This window comes from Epargyreus clarus, unplaced genomic scaffold, assembly GCF_041222505.1.
Source record: "Epargyreus clarus isolate Ecla_fem2 unplaced genomic scaffold, WU_Ecla_fem_2.2 ptg000027l, whole genome shotgun sequence".
Taxonomy (NCBI): domain Eukaryota; kingdom Metazoa; phylum Arthropoda; class Insecta; order Lepidoptera; family Hesperiidae; genus Epargyreus; species Epargyreus clarus.
In genome coordinates, this window is record NW_027332234.1 from 7,926,333 (window position 1) to 7,947,830 (window position 21,498).

The window sequence follows — 21,498 nt, forward strand, 5'->3', positions numbered from 1 at the left end:
ACTCATTTACTACTTGAATCCTTTGCAAAATCTTTAAAAAACTTTTTTTGTAAAACTGTTTTTAAAACTGACCTTCCATTTTAATAATTTGTCACGTGACCCACGACCCGTGACGAAAGCCAAAGTGTTTAATATTAATGTAGCTCTCATACGGCAAAAGGGCTAAATTCTCATTTCTCATATGAAGTTTTATTTTTTAAGGAATAATTTTGTTTAGGTGTCACATGAAAATTTTGTTTTCTCCCTATTAAAGATTAAATATGTCATTTATTTATTTTTTTAATTATTACAAGATCCACAGCTCTTAAAACCATACAAATACATTTTTTATACAGTATTTCTTACACCCAATTACGAATTTACAATTTTTTAAATAACTCATAAACTTCATATACTTCCGTTTAAATTTACCTAACTTCTTTTAAATTAAATATTATTGCGTTCCGTTGGGTTATTGGGGTACATATAACCTTAAAAATACCATAACCCTAAAAATACAAATATACATGTTTATAAGAACGTTTACAAATCAGTCTTCTATCCGAAAAAGAAAACAAATATATGTGTGGTCAAAAGAAAATAAATATATGTGTGGTCGTAATAATCGTTATACTTAGCTGTTTACACGATCACGACGAAATCACATTATTGGGCTCTTTATAGCTCCACCACACATTTATAGTTTGGCCGATATTCCAAATTGTCACAGTACGCAATGTGACTAGATTTGCGAGTTTACTAATGTATGGAGTTCTCTGAAATAGTCTTGTTGTCATGGAATCTGCGCTACTGAAGAAACGAAATGGTTACGTCACTTACGAGTATTATAAGTTAAGTTCACTAACCCCCTAGATTTCCATTGTTTTGCTTACTAAAGATCGATTATTCTTCATACCATAAATGTCAGATTTGTTTTTATTTTTAGTATTTGTTGTTATATCGGCCATCGTTATACCTACTCTGTAAAATTTAAGCGTCTGTCTATTACAGTTCCAGAGATAGAACACCGTGGCAGGCGGACAGACAACGGAGGCTTAGTAATAGGGTACCGTTTTCACCCTTTGGGTATGGTACCCTAAAAATACAAATAAATATATTTATAAAAAGTTTATAAAAATCTGTCTGTCTATCACACACTGAAAACAAATAAACATCGGATCGTAATAATTATTATACTTAGCTGTTCATACGATCACGAGGAATTCACATTATTGGGCTCTTTATGGCTCCACCACACATTTATAGTTTGGCCGATATTCCAAATTGTCAAAGTACGCAATGCGACTAGATTTGCGAGTTTACTAATGTATGGAGTTCCCTGAAATAGTATTGTTGTCATGGAATCTGCGTTAGTGAAGAAACGAAATGGTTACGTCACTTACGAGTATTTTAAGTTAAGTTCAATAACCCCCTAGATTTCCAATGTTTTGCCTGCCAAAGATCGATTATTGAAAATTTTTTCATACCATTAATGTATTTTTTTTATAATATTTGTTGTTAAATCAGCCATCGTTATACATACTCTGTAAAATTCAAGTGTCTATCTATCACGGTTCAGGAGATAGAGCCCTGTGATGGACGGACAGACAACGGAGGCTTAGTAATGGAACCCTAAAAATACAAATAAATATGTTAATAAAAACGTGTACAAATCTGTCTGTCTATCACACACTGAAAACAAATAAACATCGGATCGTAATAATTATTATGCTTAACTGTTCATACGATCACGAGGAATTCACATTATTGGGCTCTTTATGGCTCCACCACACATTTATAGTTTGGCCGATATTCCAAATTGTCAAAGTACGCAATGCGACTAGTTTTGCGAGTTTGGCAGTATAAAGTTACTTGAAATAGCCTTGTTGTCATGGAATCTACTGCGCTACCGTAGAAACGAAATGGTTACGTCACTTATTTTAAACAGGTTGATTACCCCCCTAGATTTCCAATGTTTTGCCTTCCAAAGATTGTTCCGACGTTTGACAATTTCTTTCAAAGGAGAATGCCCATTCTTGGTACTGATTTTTCTCATGCGTCAAAATGAAAGTAATATTAAAATTATTTTTTAATTTTGTACATGATTTGTCGATCAGAATAGTTTCTTTGAACAGGGGATTCCATTTAAGATAAAATAAGACGAAATGTTGATTGTTGTTCTTGAAAATTAAAATGGCGGTATTTTAGACTCGAAATTCAATAAGATCAATTAGTGTTTTGGCTAATGATTTTTATCATGTGTCAAAATGAAAGTAATATTAAAATTATTTTTTCATTTTTATACCTAGTTTGTCGATCAGAATAGTTTCTTTGAACAGGGGATTCCATTTTAGATAAAATAAGACGAAATGTTGATTGTTGTTCTTAAAAATTAAAATGGCTGTATTTTATACTCGGAATTCATTATTTTAGGTTTTTAGGATTATTTTAGGTTTTTTACCTACTACCTTTAAAAGTAAATGGAATATGTTAATCGAACTACATTATAGGTACCTACTATCAGTTAAAACCGACCATGAATCTATCGTCGGATGTTTTCGATGTTGAGGTTATGTAACATTTCGGTAAATAACTTCAGAACCCGGGTGCTAATCTAAAAAATAATTATTGGTGGTAGTATTTGGTTAATTATACATCGTCTACAACAAGTTTCAATTTGATGCAAGTCTGGACGGCGGTCCATACTGTTAGCGTCATAATATAAAGTTGTATTTATAGAGCTAGGTGATCTATGGATTTATCCCATATAATAACAATTAATAAATAAATATACTAATTTAGGGCATAGGCTATATTATAAATTTATTACAATAATAATACATAGTCGTTTTATGATAATGTTATAAAATGGATGCATATCTATTGTATCTTCGTTAGTTTAACTTATTAAAAACTTTAATCACAAGTACATTGAATGGCGCGACATTCAAATTTGGAACAGGCTTGGGATACTACGCAATTACGCATGATAGAAAAATAATGGTTCATAAATTAATATTGTGGAAAATAGACAAATAAATAGACAAAATATTATTGATACATGTGACAATTATGATAAATAAATGATTTATTAATGGATTTTGTTTGAACTTTTGTCCGTCGATAAAAGTTCAGAAGCGGGGATACGAAAGGATACATAAAACTTCCTTACACGCCTACAGACTGAAGTTAAGTAAAACAAAATAATTTTATACCAAATTTTGAAATTGAAATTTTGAATTCTTTTTAGAAATTGTTAAATTATTATTTTTTGGTTGTTTTTATGTCACACTACTTTCTTTTATTCTAACTTGAAACTCGAAATTTTAACTTGCATGCACGTGAAGTACTTATATTAGCGTTGATATCGTTCGTATAGATAGACTAACCTTTTTATAACCCTTATGACAAATGATTAATATAAAATGGTTACAAGCTAATGATTTTATGTATATTGACGTTTTTTTTAAGATTATAATATTCACATTTTATTTATTTTGATTATTTATTAATTAGATACATGCATTATAAATTATAGGTACATCACAGAAAACAAAAAAAACAATGTTAGTGATTATGTTACTAACCAACTTTATGGCCTGTTATTTGGTTTGGTGGTCCCAGGTTCGATACCCGGCCATAATGATATGTAATTGATGAATTTTTATATCTATTCTGGTTTTGTTTTGTGTGTTCATGGCATCTATGACACAGGAAAGTACTAGTGTGGGTTCTGTTTTTAAACAACAACAATAATAAATTATCTTAGTTTATTTTTCTTAGCTCCGGAATTATATTGGCAATTTTTGTAATAATTTATTGTTTTAAGTTTTAGAGCACATGGATGATAGTGAAACATGAGGTCATATGCTTATGGTTAACACCACTCGAGGTTAAGGGTCTTGCAGTGATGATACCCGAGGTTTAGGGTTAATAAATAATAAAGCTCGAGGTTAAGAACTTATGGTCTAAACCACCCGAGGTTAAGGGTTAATAAATAATAAAGCTCGAGGTTAAGGGCTTATGGACAACAACACCCGAGGTTAAGGGTTAATAAATATGAATGCTCGAGGTTAAGGGCTTATGGACAACAACACCCGAGGTTAAGGGTTAATAAATATGAATGCTCGAGGTTAAGGGCTTATGGACAACAACACCCGAGGTTAAGGGTTAATAAATAATAAAGCTCGAGGTTAAGAGCTTATGGTCTAAACCACCCGAGGTTAAGGGTTAATAAATAATAAAGCTCGAGGTTAAGGGCTTATGGACAACAACACCCGAGGTTAAGGGTTAATAAATATGAATGCTCGAGGTTAAGGGCTTATGGACAACAACACCCGAGGTTAAGGGTTAATAAATATGAATGCTCGAGGTTAAGGGCTTATGGACAACAACACCCGAGGTTAAGGGTTAATAAATAATAAAGCTCGAGGTTAAGGGCTTATGGACAACAACACCCGAGGTTAAGGGTTAATAAATATAAATGCTCGAGGTTAAGGGCTTATGGACAACAACACCCGAGGTTAAGGGTTAATAAATATGAATGCTCGAGGTTAAGGGCTTATGGACAACAACACCCGAGGTTAAGGGTTAATAAATATTAATGCTCGATGTTAAGGGCTTGTGGACGGCACCACCCGAGGTTGGGGGCCCAATGATGAAAATACCCGAGGTTGAGGGTCAGGAATTTACGGTGATGAAGGCGTACAAGGGAACTGAACATAAGTGCACCTGGAGAGACAAATAGGAAGGGATTGAGGCCGGAGAGACCATCTTGCAAAGTAAGAAAAATGACATTATTTGATGACGATGGCGCTTATGCAAGGAATTCAGGTATGAAAAGTGCTTGTGTACAAGGCAACAATCTGAGGTATAGATACCGATGTTCGTGGGAATCATCAGGTGAGTCTGTGAGGACTAGAACTATGTCGAAAGATGTGAAATCTTATAAGCCTAAAATTATGTTTTAATGTGAAATCTGAGGTATAGATACCGATGTTCGTGGGAATCATCAGGTGAGTCTGTGAGGACTAGAACTATGTCGAAAGATGTGAAATCTTATAAGCCTAAATTATGTTTTAATGTGAAAGTGATACCTAACTTTGATACTATGACTAAAAAAAAATACCATATTAAGGTGGATTAATAAATTAAAAGAGTGTACGGCAATTTACGATCGGAATTAAAAAGATATTATTCACTATTATCTTCCAAAATCATAAGGGGTTGTTAAGTCATGATAACACGGTCATCCAACTTTAAGGTCCAATAGTCGGAGTGGAATAATATACTTTTAGAATCTTGTCCACCATGTCAATATTACGTTTAACTTCATATAATAGGGTTGGTAGCAACAATTTTTTTAAAATAAATTAAATTGATAAAAGTATGATAAAAACCGGTAATAAACTTAACAATAAGACATACTATATAAGAAATGTATTTGTATGATTTTAAGAGCTGTGGATTTTGTAATAATTAAATAAATAAATAAATAAATAAATAGTAAATTCGTCAGCTACACTGGTATAAGATGTTTTAACTGTAATCAAATAGGGCATTCGAGTTTTTTGTGATAAACATTAAAATTGGCAGACAACTATATGTGTCAAATAAATAAATGAGAGTAAATGTATGATGAGCAGAATGAGGCACAAAAGACAAAAAAAGTAGCAGAAAATAAAACAGATGAAATTTGGTAAATATGTTATAAATATTTAAGATAAAGAAGCTCTTCGAGTTTGGCATACGTTTTAATATCAATCGTAGCTACTAAGGTTATACAGATGATTATTTATTTCACTTTACATCACTCCCTGCTCATACTGGAAATTGAAAACATGGTTACTCCATCTTGCATGCTTTTAGCTTGTCATCATAAACAAAAATGTTATTATATATATAAAAAAAAAAACAATAATTAATTAACTTGTGAATGTCATATTAATATGAATCTGGTCTGCCAAGTAAAATTAATTACAGAAAGCGATGCAATGTTCTTAAATTCAATATTAATTTAACTGATTAGAATTATCAGTGCTTAGAGCTATTGGTGCCTAATGTTCAAAATAAAAAAAAAAAAAACAGATATTTATAGACATATATGTTATCGACTAAGTCATCAATTTTTATTGGGACAATCGTATACAGAAAAATCGAATTTAATTATAACAAAAGCTTCTGACAAGGTTGTATTTCAATTCACTAATAGTAATAAAAGAATTAACCTATGCAGTTTCGAGCAATGAAATTAAAATTCCTGTTACTTAATAATTTATGTGCTGTTCCTGTTAATTAGTGTGTGGAAGGCACAATGGTCACGAATATTTAAACAATTATGGTACACTTCTTAGTCATAACGTATATCAATAATAATTATCAACCGTTATTGCTAACTAGATCTATTATACTGCCTAATACACTAGATATATGCAGGGTCACTATAAAGACTGAAATGAATATAATCCCGGCTAAAATACCGAACAACGCCTGGCTCTTCATCTCGGATTGGAATTGTTAGTGCCACTGAAATGAGTATAGAATTGGAAGCCTGTGGTTTACAGACATAGTATGGCATGTTCAGAGAGGTGTTTGGTGCTGATATGATACAGGAAATGCTTGTATTATACGGGATCCATCCTTTTCATACCCTGGCACAATGGTTTTGGTAAGTAATTGGCCAAATTGAAAAAAAATGGAGTGAATTAAAGATTTAGTATCCACGCGATCCCTTTTAGCCCCAGCCAGAAATATACCTCCACACTGTTGCTGGCAACAATGATATGGAGGGTATTTGACTACAACGTAATTAAAATAACGACTCAAGGGGCGTCACTCTTATGGAGTGCAGCTTGAATAGGTTTCGAGTCTACCTTGAAATTCCTTTTGGGATGCTGACGGATTGTAACGCTCTTGGATCAACTATGACCAAAAGAGTTTTAATTCCTATTATTGCCGGATGGTGATTCCAATTAAAATGGTACGATTGAGTATAAATAAACCAGGTGTAGTAACCATGTCTTAGGAGGGGGGGGGGCGATAGAGGCTTCTCCAACAAATAAATCGCGTGTCCTTGATGTCTCGACAGTCCAATCGGCGGATGAGAGAGTGGTTGGGATAAAGAATATACAGAATGATAGTAAATCTATGTAAATATGTAGCTGATGCTCATAAACACTTTAAATTTAATGGCGGGCGAGTTCACGAATCGCGTAGTGGGAGATGCGTTGAATTGTTCAGTACATAAAGGTGCACGTTGGCAAGTGGTTGAGAGGAACCGCGTCCATGTTCAGCGTTGTGGGCACGAGGGAGCACTCGAACGAAATAAAAATATATTAAAAAAATATATACATGTCACGTCTTGTTTAGAGTGAACTTATCACAGAGCACCAATGGCGAAGGGAGAATTTGCTGTAGAGTTTGGAATGAACATGTAAACGGGTGTAATTGGAACTCCTAGAGTTGATGGTTAGGTAGAGAGGTATAACTGAGCGATGGGGGAGGCATTAGCTACGTCAAATCATGACATGGATAAAAAAAAAAAAGATGGGACGAGAAATTACGCAATGTTCAGATAGGCTTAAATACTACTGGTAGGTATACAAAACTACACAGTTGTCTGCATCAAGGCTTTTATTTGGTTTTGGTGCCAATCATAGGAGTCATATTAAAGGCAGATTGGATTCGATAATTAATGGGACATTGCACCCCATACCATGCATTAAATACTCTTATTAGGTTGGGGAGGTGGCTGCTGAACGAGTTGAGGCGGGTGCAGCGGCAGGGGTATGTTTTGTGACAGGCAGAAAGGGAGGTAGAGAGTATAGAATGAGTGACTTGCTTAGAATTTAAAACCGGTACCGCGCGGTGGTCGATCGAAAAAAATAATAATGCAATGCAATAACCCCTGTCGCATAGTGGATTGTTCATCCTGTAATTGACCACAAAAGTGGTCAACGATGTAATGGGATTGTAGCTTTGGGTAAAATTCAACCTTGGTGGAGCTTTGTTTGTAAATTCGATAATAGTTCTGATAAGAAAATAATGGGGATCCTGATGATTCCACGAAAGAGTGTGTTAGAAATGATAATTTTATGAATTATTATTAGCATTATTAGTTTAACTGGAAAAGATAATTAATGGATAATGGATAATGAATTTATATTAATTAAAACATACTTTTATAAATGCAAATATTGTTGGAAAGTAATGAATTTAAAATGTGATTTTGTTATATTAATTTATGTTGGTTTTACGAATAAAATTATAAATATTAGTTTAACTGATAAAAAAATAATTAGTGCATAATTGAATTTATATTGATCAATAACATAATTTTATTAATGCAATGTACTAAAGATGTTAGAAAGTAATCGGTTTAAAATGTAATTTTATTATATTAATTTATGTTGATTTCAGTCAAAGGCCATTGATTATTCGTTTTAAATAATTAATAATATCGTGTAAGTTAAACATTAAATTATTTAATATAATTATTAGGCTTGGAATATAATATAATTAATATGTTATTTTTAGCAAATAAGTGCGTACTGCTTTTATTGTGTTATAGTTTATTTTCTTTGTTTTAATTTTTGCTAGCCGCGATGGGACTCGCGGTAAACAGGATGGCCGAACTGTTAGCGTCATAATATAAAGTTGTATTTATAGAGCTAGGTGATCTATGGATTTATCCCATATAATAACAATTAATAAATAAATATACTAATTTAGGGCATAGGCTATATTATAAATTTATTACAATAATAATACATAGTCGTTTTATGATAATGTTATAAAATGGATGCATATCTATTGTATCTTCGTTAGTTTAACTTATTAAAAACTTTAATCACAAGTACATTGAATGGCGCGACATTCAAATTTGGAACAGGCTTGGGATACTACGCAATTACGCATGATAGAAAAATAATTAATAAAATAGAAATTAATTATCACTTGCTTAAACGGTGAAGGAAAACATCGTGAGGAAACCTGCATACCTGAGAGATTTATAAAAAAAAATCTTAAAGGTATGTGAAGTCTACCAATACGCACTTGGCCAGCGCGGTGGACTATGGCCTAATCCTTCTCATTCTGAGAGGAGACCCGTGCCCAGCAGTGGGACAGTAATGGGTTGATGATTGATGATGATGAAAAATAATGGTTCATAAATTAATATTGTGGAAAATAGACAAATAAATAGACAAAATATTATTGATACATGTGACAATTATGATAAATAAATGATTTATTAATGGATTTTGTTTGAACTTTTGTCCGTCGATAAAAATACATTCATGGGCATTGTCCTTTGCTTATTAAAGCAAATTTGCATGGATCAAACTGAATGCTAAATCATCATACTTGAGTTATGGACAGATTTCGCCACAACTTTTAGCCTTAAATCAGCTGTATAGCGCTTCTGTGTTCTGTTTTAAGGGTAAGGTAATACCCCGGACTTACGTGATTGGTGGGACCGAGTGATACCCGCGTAAGTCGAATTCGCGTAAGCCGGGATATGCATGTAAATAATATCGTATGGTATGATTCCGGTATTGTAAAATTCAAGTGTCTCTCATTACATCAATAATTGTAGGGATAGTAAGCTTATTATTTATAAAAGGGGAGTTGCAGGACACTCAAACCTAAGGAAATCACGAGAGAGGAAGAGAGGAATCCACGAGATTTGAAAATCGCGTAACTCCGAATACGCGTAAGTCTGGGTAGCGTAAGTCAAGGTATTACTGGATAGTAAAGCATAATAACAGCTAACAATAGCATTTAACAATCAGAATTATAAGTGAACTGTCTTCACAATGAAATTACTTAATCCTCAAAGGAAGGAACGCATCTGTTAAGTAGAGATAGAACTTCGTATTTGGAATGAGTTTCATAGTGATTATTTAAACTAGACATTCAATTAAATTTATATTTTATCTCTTTGGTGGTTAAGGGAGAGTGTATGTTGATATAAAAATAAGCGGATGGCATATTCACTTGCTACTTCAATAAGGTAAAAGCAAAGTACAGGCCAAAAAATATTAGAAAATTATTATTAAATATTCGTATTTTTATGTTATAATATTACCTATTATAAGGTTACAGTACCAATGTAAATGTTTCCGTTATAAAAATAGTTACACAAATACTTTTCCCTTTCATTGATTTTCATTTATATGAGCATATAAAAAACAAGCTTTTATCAATCATGGAGGGGCATAAATAATAACATCCGCCATGTTGGATTTAGAAAAAACGTCACTAAAATAATGAAGTAATCATGCATTGGCATCCTAACCAAATGAATACGCAGAATTGCACCTCACTCTGTTGGGGTTAACTGGTATAAATTCAATTACAAGATTGTACCCTCACATACATAAAACAAAGCAAGTCAAATAAAAGGTTGCAAAATTGCATCTTACTCGAGATACTGGAGTTGGATGAAGATATATCGCTGCGCGCGACACTTTTCCTGGGCGACACACAACAGAACATCGACATCGCGGACGTCTTGCCTTCGTAAATATATCGGTCTACTGCCTAATGGATGTGAATCAAGGTCCAATCAATATGCTATTAGTAACAACGTTCGTCCCCGTTTTGGTAGGGCACAATAAGACTAGTTAGCCATTCATTATAATTCGTGATATACTTGAATCATTTATCGATATACATTGTTAAAATAAAATTGTGTAGTTGGTTGCGGCAAAAGTTAGTGTAACTTACAATTCGGTTATATGAACGAAGTAAAATAATAAACAATTAAAAAATTGTACTTTCTGTAAGCCATTGCTTTGTAAGGCAGTTTTTTCAAAGGTACTTTTAACGTCGAAAATCTTTCCTTCAAAAATCGGGAGTAATTTTGTCGAAAACCGCCACTTTCTCGTAATTAATAATTAACAGACTTCAAAGAGGTTTCCATGAGAATACGATGTATGTACAGCAAATCAATTCCTCAGATTTAGTTTCATGGTCCTATAATTTGAATGGATTGCCCATCCCTCGAATATAGCGGCCCCATTGTGTTGGACTAATTAAATTTGGTGTATCGCATACCCATCGCTACCTTATTGAGTTCCATAATACCTCCATAGTTATATTGAAAATTTCAATACGAATAGATTGATAATTAAAACTAAGCCCAAAACTTTGTAACAGATCTGGTATAGTTTGATAGATTCATAAATAAGTTATTTATCAAGGAATTTTTGTTTTTTTAAGGCATTCGGTACAAAGATGACATTAAAATCTGATTATACGCACGCCAACAGTCACATGAAACCGACAGGATCTGAATTGAAGCAAAAAAGTGTCACTACTAAAGTACTAACGCATTTTAGTCACACGCATTCAACGTTTTCCATGTAATTTCAAAGGCATAAACTAGTCCACATAGTGTAAAATTGCTGAAGATATAAAATATTCCTCTTCAGAATATAGGTGGAGTTCTTCTGCAGCCAGCCTTTTGGAGAAGCAATGCACTACCGAACACGGCACAAAAGTGATAAAAATTGATGTCACTTGCTATGTCAGCTGTATCAGCTTTTTCCTTTTTACGTGTTAATTGAAACATATGCAGCATTTTTTCAAATTAATTGGCATCGATAAATATGTGTATTCTATTAACTATGTGAGACACACTAGTTTTTTTTTATACTTGTTAAAGATAAGTGGCAACTGCGGCCTATAGATATCTGTAACCAACTCCGTATGAAACAAGAGTTCTACCTGATGTTTGAAGTGCCGCTCACGAGGACTCATGAGGAGCTCACGAGGCTCTAGAAGGTGGTAGAACCCTTCGTGGTTCGACTCCTGCGGCACCACCGCCACACCTATTTCTACCTAATAACAGCAGTGTTAGGCGCTGCTATGTCCCGGTTTGAAGGGTGTGGTAAGGGAGACAGACTTTTCCGAGGCGTTCCAGCTTAGTCCTCAGGGTTAGCGGCGCATCGCATCTGAATCCTATCTGGGGTTGATTACAGATGTCCATGTGCGGCAGTGGCCACTTACCATCAGGTGGACTGCATGCTCGTCTGCTAAAAATTTGCAACTTGTATAAAAGTTTCTACTTGCGTAAGTTTTTAGGCAATTACAAGATGAATTGGTCTATCTATTCCCAGTCTAGGTGTTTATGTTTTTGTCTGCGTATCCACGGCACCAATTCAGAGAATCCTATTGCGAGATGTTGATGTGAAATGTTTATAAAATACCTATTATAATGTGTTGACATATCGTGACGTATGACGCGAGCCCAAAATAGGGCGATACTCTTCTACACATACAAATAAATCGAAAATTATTTTTGTGATCTTGAAACAATTATATTTTGCATGACTCCGTTTATTTGCATTACACTTTAGGTTAAAAGCTTCAAAATTATTAGATTATTATCAATTGACAGAAAAATTTCATAGGGCAGTAGTTCTCTACTGCTCTATACTCGTAAATACTCCCTCCAAAATATTTTTGTAGAGATGTTAATGATACGAGTATGAGAAATAGTCAATACACATAGACTCCTCTCATGGAAAAATTTTGGGCCCAATACTATTTAGGAACCTTAAATATAGGTAGCAATATTTTTGGCGCTTTGCCACTGTCATTAAGGTCTTACTATCAAATAATAATTATCCATACTATCTTAAACTCTGTAGGGAAATTCTTTTTTTCGTGTGGATCGTGAAAGCTCTTTCAGAATCAAGTACCAGCGTCATCGCTACTTCATTAATTCAAATTCAATTAGTATGATTATCATTACATTTACCGAAATAGGCAGCTTATACTTTAACTAATATTTTAATTGAAAAAGAGATTTTTTTACCTACAATATTAGGACTTAAAGTTTTTAACGAGAAAACATACGTACCTATATAGATAACAATCGTAATACATTCTAGAGGTATGTGTGGTTAAGAGTGAATTTACCATGTATATCAACTTCATATAGGTAATTAGTTAGAAGTAAGCATATTTTTGACACAAACTTACTTTATAATCACTTAATATGTACGATTAATACTAATAGAATCTCATAAGGTACGACTGTTTACATGTAGGTACCTATAATATTTATTATTTCAACAACAGTGTTGGTAAACACATCACGCGTATTCATAATGATATCAGTTTGAGCTAGTAAATACATGGCGTGGATATTTCGGTAAATTTATCAGAGCTAGGTGTGATAAGAATAGAGGAAACCACTATTGAATAAACACGTAAGATTTTAGATAAAACAGTTTCAGTTCTGCACATTTTCACGGTCGTTTCATATAAAATATTTAGCCGTAGGCTGAGTTGCGAGAACGGGTTGCGAGTCAAAGTTGATGAAAATTTAATGGAAAATAACCTGTAGTATCCGGGTCGGGAGGCCGATGTCTCTGCCTGCCATTCCACCAGCAACCACAACAAGGCATTATGACTTCTCACATCGCACTACTCATGTTTCGTTTGGAATTCATATGCTTATCACACACTTCCATTTCGACTTACTCGTACAGTCAAAAATCTTAAAAACAGATAAGTTTGTTTGAAAAACAGATCCTTAAAACTTTTACGTCATCAGTGTAATCGCAAAGTTGCCGAACTTTTAATGACAGGCTTGCGTTCAACATAATAATACATCAATAAAACATTTGATGGAGATTAGGTGATTTTACGATACTATCACTTTACGTAGCAAAATAGGGAACGCTGGCATTGTGTGAGGCCACCGCGAGGACACGCCCGCCTCCGGCCGCGCTCTGCGCTTAACTGCGGTCGAGAGGGTTTCCATTTTCATTTTTCAGTTGTTTCATTATTTATGAAGCAAATTCACAAACCTCCACATGAAAGTAATGGCGTATTCAAATGAAAATTACATACAATTCAACTGCATGTGCGATATAGAGGTCTAAGAGCTTCATATATTCGTAGGTTCCCGTCATGCGATGCCTTTGTGTATGTATGGTACACAAACACCCCTTTGGGTCTGATTAAGCGGCTGCGTTGATACTTGATGTTAAAACTTTTAATTGAGTTTGGGTTGAATTCCGTTTGATGTTTGTTTTTATTGGAAGCGATATTGATAGCCCATAAACGTTATCGTCAAGGGCCAAGTTACAAGAAATTCGTTTATTTGTTCCCTATTGTAAAAAGATCTCAAATGGTCTCAGTTTAATGGATACTTTTGAAGTTGACGCTAACATTGCTATATTTTCTATTTCATGGATCTCGTAAATGATCACAAAGGCTTTTTAGCGTCTACTTCAGAAATATCTTCTTAAGAATCATTATACTTGTGTTTAGACTTTTCTTTTGATTTTAACCATCACTGAATAGGTTTAATAAAAATGAATCTGGGTCTAACTTGGAGAAAAGCCAGACAAAACACCGTCAAAATCATTTAAATAGCTTACGGCATCTCCGAGTGCGCATACATATATTATGTACATAAGCAAATATACTTGGCGAAAATAATTTTCTTACATTAAAGGCGGTTTAAGACAATCGTTTTAATAAAATTCATACTAAAGCTCAAGTAAATACGACATAAGCGGTTCTGTGAAATCCGAAACGTTACAATTAGGTACAGAACTTACCTGTAGCTGAACCGGTGTTGACAAGTGGCTTATTCACGGAGACACTTTGTTGATTTACTTTCTGGGGCGGGGAACCTAATTGCGGAGACTCGTCTAAGGATTTATTCGAGCGAGTCTGGAGCGGGGTCTTTATGAATGGAGTCGGCGATGTCGGTAGCGACAACGGTGACGATAAACGTAATGGTGAGGTCGGGGTCCCAAGGTTTGAAGGTAACGACAGTTTAGAATCTGAAGACGTGAATGGTGCGGGTTTAGGAATACTTGATTTATCTGGCGTATCTTCAGTGCAAAGGACGGTGGGGAGGGATATCTTTAATGGACTATTACTTGCTGGAGGCAATCCCTCTGCTTTTGGTGCGTCCGACATGATCTGAAAAGAGAAGGGTAGAATTAATTTTTACCTAAACTTTAATGACAATTATTTATATAATCCTCTGGCATCATAAATGGTCATAAGATACATAGTAAAATAAATAAGATACTTAATACTGTCGGTATTTAGAATCAATTACTACACAGTGAAAATGAAGTATGTACGTAGAATATATACATTTAAAAAAATATCCATGTATATTTTTTTTCGATTTTCTACGATATTTCGTAGCGAGATTGTCCCAATCCTCTTTAAGTCGTTTTCCGTAATGGCCAAGGGTCGCTTTTACTTGCAATAGACGTGGAAAATGATACAGCAATTCTTCCGATATAAGGAACAAGTTCCACATAAGAAAAGCTAAGAGAAAATTTAGAAAATTTTGCGAGAAAGGTTGAAGAATTTGTTCAATATCTAGTATCTTTGTATTTCTATCAAATGTGGAATAGCTTTTGGTATTATACGGGTTGATTAGAAAACCAAAACTTTTCTACAAATATGTCTTTGTCTATAAATAAATCAAGTAGGAATATGAGAATTTTGCTTTCACTCTTGTATGTCCCGTGATTAGCAAGATCACATGCGAAATTACTATAATTATCTGGAAGATCGCAGTGGTCGTATCTATGACAAGCCAAGTTTTTTAAGTCAAGCGCCTCTGGTACTTAGGTATTATGTTCATTGCATGCAGTGTTTACCTATAAGTGATTGTGCATTTAGCTATATTATAGGTTATGTTGTAAGAAGTTATTGTAAGAATGTAACAATTGTTGGTAAACCAAATAAATAAATAAATAAATGACGGAGAGTTCCGTACCACCATATTTTCCTCGGTTAGAAAGATAAAGCAAAAAACGTCGAGAAATAGCAGTTTCTTGTACGTCAACCCCCATTTTTTTTTTTCAATTTTTTTTTATTTATAGTATCTGTTGTTATGGCGGCCACCAATTTTTTTACAGAATATGTACAAAAACAACTTCTATAAAAATTTAAACACCTTACGATTTAAGAAATAGAGCCCTGTGATAGACGGACAGACAGCGGTGGCTTAGTAGGTAAAAGAGTTAGCTTTTTACCCTTTGCGTACGGAATCCTAAAAAAACTAGTCGTATCGTAGTGTGTTTGCCCGAAGCAATCAACATGTTGGGCAAACCAATGACGTGCATCCCGTACCAATCAACGAACAGGCCACACGCATACGCACGTATGTATCACACGAGCATATATTCATCCACATATTCACAGAACTGACGTGCACAATGCAACTGTCTATTTGTGTTGGATTATTTCAGGTGGTGAAACCCTAAGCAGTGCGACAGCGATAACAGCACAACAGTAGTATTAGGTAAGCGTTGTTGTGTTCTGCTTTGATAGATGTGGTATAGCAAAGACAGTTACATTAGAAATTCCAACAGTCCTCTGGAGTTGTAACGTCTGCGGCCAAGTTTAGGTAAAACTCAAATTCTAAACATGGTTTATTACAGATGAAATGAGTATCAAGTATAGGCGCGGAAAAAGTGAAACTACGAGTATTATAAAATAACAAAAATATTTTAAAATGATACGACACGACACGACAGGTATCGTGATCTAAAAATGATAATTTCTCCACAACTTACAATATATACTAGCTAACTTTGTGGCATCGATTTCATCATGTTTGAAAAATTCACTCTCGTCACTTTCCCGAATGCTCCAAAAGAAGTATAACTTCAAAAGTATTCGGTTATTTCTTTGTGGTGAAGCATAAAGCATGAAGTGTGATACTAGTGACTCCGCAACGTTGAGTCGTGGTTGCTATGTGTAACAATGCAAACTTAGAAAATAGAAGCAGTAACTTAGATTTTCTTTGTATTCCTAAGTATACCGAGCAATATCTTGGTATTCATTTCTGGTTTCTTGTCTTCTTTAGACATTCATACATTCATCATCGTGTTTGTTTAGAAAAATGAAATAAAATAGAATAGAATAGAATAGAATAGAATAGAGTAGAGTAGAGTAGAGTAGAGTAGAGTAAAATAAAATAAAATATATTTTGCTTGTGCAATATAAAAGATAGAAATGCATAGAAAATATGGTAAAAAGGCTGAAATTTTATCGAAAATATTATTTCCCTGGAAGAAAAACACACAAACGACGTTTTATATTTAATACGTAAATAATAATAATTGATCTGCTATCTTGGGGCGCCTGCTATATTGCATTTAGTCTGACGTTACTAAGTTAATAATGCATAGTGATATCCAAAGCAAATTTTGCAGTTTAATTGGTAGGGGTTAACTGGTTTTGTCCCTGTAGTACCGATACCAGATTAGGGCTACGGTATACCCTGCCGTTCGTAAGAGGCGACTAAAAGGTGCTTCCGGGGTTGCGGGCGGCAAGAGTGGGAGCTCAAACCGTCCAGGAAGCGAGCCCGGGAAGGACAGCGATTTGTGTAGTCGCATATCGCTGTAATCACCAGGGGATGTGAGAGGAACGTAAATTGCTCCCACCAGGGCAGAGCCCGATAGAAGGGCATCGCGTTAGGAGGACTCCGGTTGTGTTCCGTTTGGAGATCCCGGAGTTCTCCACCAAACGCCGAGGACGTCCACCGGGGGGTTTTAGTGCAGTAAAATTCCCACATAACCCGGCGTCACTCCTATGGCATCGGATACCTTTTGAAGGTTTCCCCCTCGTCAACAAAAAAGGGGTTACCTGGTTGAAAATTCACTTGCCAGTTTTGACCCTCACATACAAAGGAACTAACAAAGCAAGTTAAATAAAAGCTTTTAAAAATACAGCCTTCAAAACCATCTGATCGTTTATTTTCCCCGGTCGGCCTCTCCAATTCTACTTCGTTTTTCTTAATAGCCACCGGTCCTCATTGACGAGAGTGGGTATAAAAAGTCAAAGCAATATCCCTCCTGGGATAATAGGGCAATTTTCCATTATCTACACTCCCCACACCCTTCATACTTGGGCCTATTTGTTACAAACGCTTCTACGGTATATTTCCGTACACCCATTTTAACATAGTTGTTGTACATATTATATATAGGTAGGTAGATACGAGGACCTGTATTTTGAACTATAGGTACCTAGTTCATAATTTTTTTAATCGAACAAAATAAATTAATATAACTCCATTTATGTAACATTACCAACAATTTATGTGTAAAATACATTGGCATATTATATATACATATACACATTAGAGTTACTATAAATGTGTAATAAAATTGGGCTATGTCTAATGAAGTAGTAGAGTACTTACGTACTTAATAGTTCAATTTTATGGTCTACGTTAGAGTACTAACTTACAAACTCTATTCAAATATTGGAGTAGCAGACGAGCATGCAGTCCACCTGATGGTAAGTTGGTACTGTCGCTCATGGACATCTGTAATCAACCCCAGATAGCATTAGATATTCCTAACTGACATCGGCCACAGATGCACCGCTACTCCTGAGGACTAAGCTGGAACGCCCCGGAAAAGTATGTCTCTCTTACCACACCCTCCAAACCAGAACACAGCAGCTGCTGTTATGAGGCAGAAATAGGTGTGTATAATACTATAGTTGACAATGTTAAGTTAATAAAGGTTGCTACTTTCTATAGCTTTTAACATCTTTACTAGAAAGATAGAGAGTTATTGTACCTATTTCTTCGTATGCCTAGTTTTAAAATATTTTTTGTGTAAAAGCTCAGTATCAATCGCCTCATATTAATAATTTTAGCCTTCAAACATAAACACTTAAAGTAATGAAATTGTTATCAAGTTCACCATCTAGGGCTTGTTCATAATATTTATTTATATTACAATACAAATAATAAAAATACATCTCAAGTGAACTTGGTGCTGTATTTTTATTTTCTACTTCATCGACACCAATAGATTTTGAATCCACAACTGAGCACATGTCCTCTCTAAGAGTAAGAAAGGTTTAGGTTAAGTTAGGATAGTCCACGCTTGCCAAGTGCATATTGGTAGATTTCACACATTTACAAGAACATTTTTTAATTCTCTGTCGTGTATGTAGGTTTTCTAAATCTAGACGCACTTCCGCAAGTCCACCAAACTACGTTCCAGAAACGCAATAACTTTTACTTCATGCAGTATTTAAATTTTTGAAAACAAGTTTATTAATTATTACTTTTTTTTAGGTAATAATAATATAGTCTTTAGTTTGATTACCTGTAATATTTTGGTCTATGTTGCTACAATACTTTCTCTAATTTGTATTGAAGTAGCGTTTTATTACATTGCAGTTTATTGACTTACTACAGTACTTACTACGCGAGACAAACTCATTTTCCAAAATAAACAGTCCTAACAGTATCCTAGTCCAAATTGTTAACTTGTATAGGTAAATACCATGTCATACACGTGGGATAATTACTCGTATACTGGAGTAAATACCACGTGATGAATAAGCTCGACTTAATATTACATATTATATACGCTGATTTTATGATCTTGTATAAGTATAATAACTACCTATGCAGTAGTACTTATATGACATATGTGTACAAAGGACAAAGGTAAGGTCTAAACTCCAGAGCCGCTTACCTTTAATGATGTCTACGTTTATACTAGTAAGTATTGCTTTGTTATATTCTGAAATATTAAATAAATAATAAAGGAGAATATAATATATTTTATCAGCGAATATTGTACTAAATATTTCAGAGGGACCACCGTCACACCTATTTCGGCCTAGCGTGTGACATCATAACTTATATATTATGTGTTTTAGCACTTATTAAGACAAAAACATAAATTCTTAACGTCTTAAAATCATCATGGTATAGAATTACATTGCATTCGTCTACTGTTTTTAACCGACTTCAAACAAGGAGGTTCTATGTTCGACTGTCTATATTACGCAACAAAATGAACATAGAAATAACTGCGGTAGTACCCTATTCAGCTGTATGTATCCGCCTTTTTAATACCTGTGTTATAGTCTTTGTCAAAGCAAAGGGGTAGAGTATGCATGAAATGAGCACTTTAGAACAGGTTAATGGCTTGCAAATGACTTTTTTTATGACTCATATTTTCCTGTCGTTTGTTCGTTGTTTTAATTTATCTTACGAGCTTTTTGAAACTGTATGTTTATACATTTTTATTCTGCATAATAAAAGAATAATAGGTCCTTTATTTAGGCATGTATCAGCTTTATATATTTTAACTTTATGCTCCAAAGTGGCTATAAGTGGTCAAAAAGTAGCTAATATGAGTCTTGGAGCCCGGTATGAATTTCGGTATCACAAATAACATGGTCCAACTTCGAATTTTAGATCTTTTTAATCCATAATTATCATATCACATATATTTGGCGGCACTTTGGTGGAATTTGAAAGAGTTGAAGGAGTTAAAAAAAAAGTACGCTTAACTTTTCTATAAACTCTACATTTATATTAATTTCAGTATTTCCTATGATAAAAACCGTAAATCCGTAACGTAATATAATTTGTAAAGTGGTTTCCGTATTAAGGATGGCGATTTGAGATCGATTAATTAAAGAAAAATCTTTTGGGCTAAAAAAATCAATTATTTTAACATATCTCCTGTAATGGATCGATTCAGTGAATCGATCTTTCATCCTAGAAAATCGAAAGTCGATTTTTTCGAAGTTAGTTGAATTTGTTATAGACATTTTTTTGCTGTCGGATACGTATTTTAGGATATCGGATATGCTTGTTGGATTATGATGACCATTTTTTCGCTTTCTTCACTCTTTTCTCCTGAAAGGACCGAAGATTGATTTTTGGAGGATCGATTCTTTGGGCCTCGAATTTTTTGGATCAAATTATCCTACTTCGATTCGAATCGATTCAAGAATCGATATTTATCGGCAAGAATCGCCATCCCTATTCCGTATTTCAAGAGCATGACATGAAATATGTTCCGGTTGTTATCACTGATAAAATAGCAGTCAATAACAGTATACAGTTGTACAACAAAGGTCACCTAGGCTGGGTGCCGCAGACAAAAATCTGGTTATAAAAACTGGTTTTGTTTTAAATCTCAAATACTAGGAATTTACTTATTTTTCTTGTTATATGACGTATATCTCTTAAGACTGTAATATTTTTTTTCTTATGTTATATAACGTATATCTATCTCTTATGACTGCTTTAAATACTTTTAAATATCAAAGGACTTACATTAAAGGCGCATCATTAACAACCAATCACTATCCCACTGCAGGACACGGGTCTACTCTCAGAATGATAAGGATTAGGACGTAGTCAATCGCGCTGGTCAAGTGCTGGTATTGGTAGACTTCACATACCTTCGAGAACTTTTTTATAAGATCTCTCTGGTATGCAGGTTTTCTCACAATATTTTCCGTCACAGTTTAAACAAGTGATAATTGAATTCTAAACCGAACATAACTGTGAAAAATCTGAAGTGCGTGCATGGGATTTGAGCCTCGATCAAGAGGCCGAGTTTCTTAACCACTACACTATCACTGGATCAGTTATCAGGATTCAATCACATCAAGGATCAGTTACATCGAACTATTTTAACAGTAGGTACTTAACAAACTTAATAGGTCAAGAGGTGAGACAGCCCTAGT

At 34.3% G+C, this 21,498-nt stretch overlaps 1 protein-coding gene across 3 annotated transcripts in view; it reads right to left on the minus strand.

The window, feature by feature from the left end:
• Positions 1-21,498, minus strand: part of LOC140754173 (cytochrome b5 reductase 4) — a 104,108-nt gene that overhangs the window by 65,445 nt on the left and 17,165 nt on the right. The window contains exon 2 of one of the 3 annotated variants that reach the window (XM_073089125.1): positions 14,562-14,931. In XM_073089125.1, coding sequence (XP_072945226.1) covers positions 14,562-14,928 — 367 coding nt within the window. In that variant the 5' untranslated portion in view covers positions 14,929-14,931. Of the gene's footprint in view, positions 1-10,403; positions 10,529-13,330; positions 13,717-14,561; positions 14,932-21,498 lie in introns of those variants that run through there. The other 2 variants (XM_073089127.1, XM_073089126.1) reach the window with 2 other exon arrangements.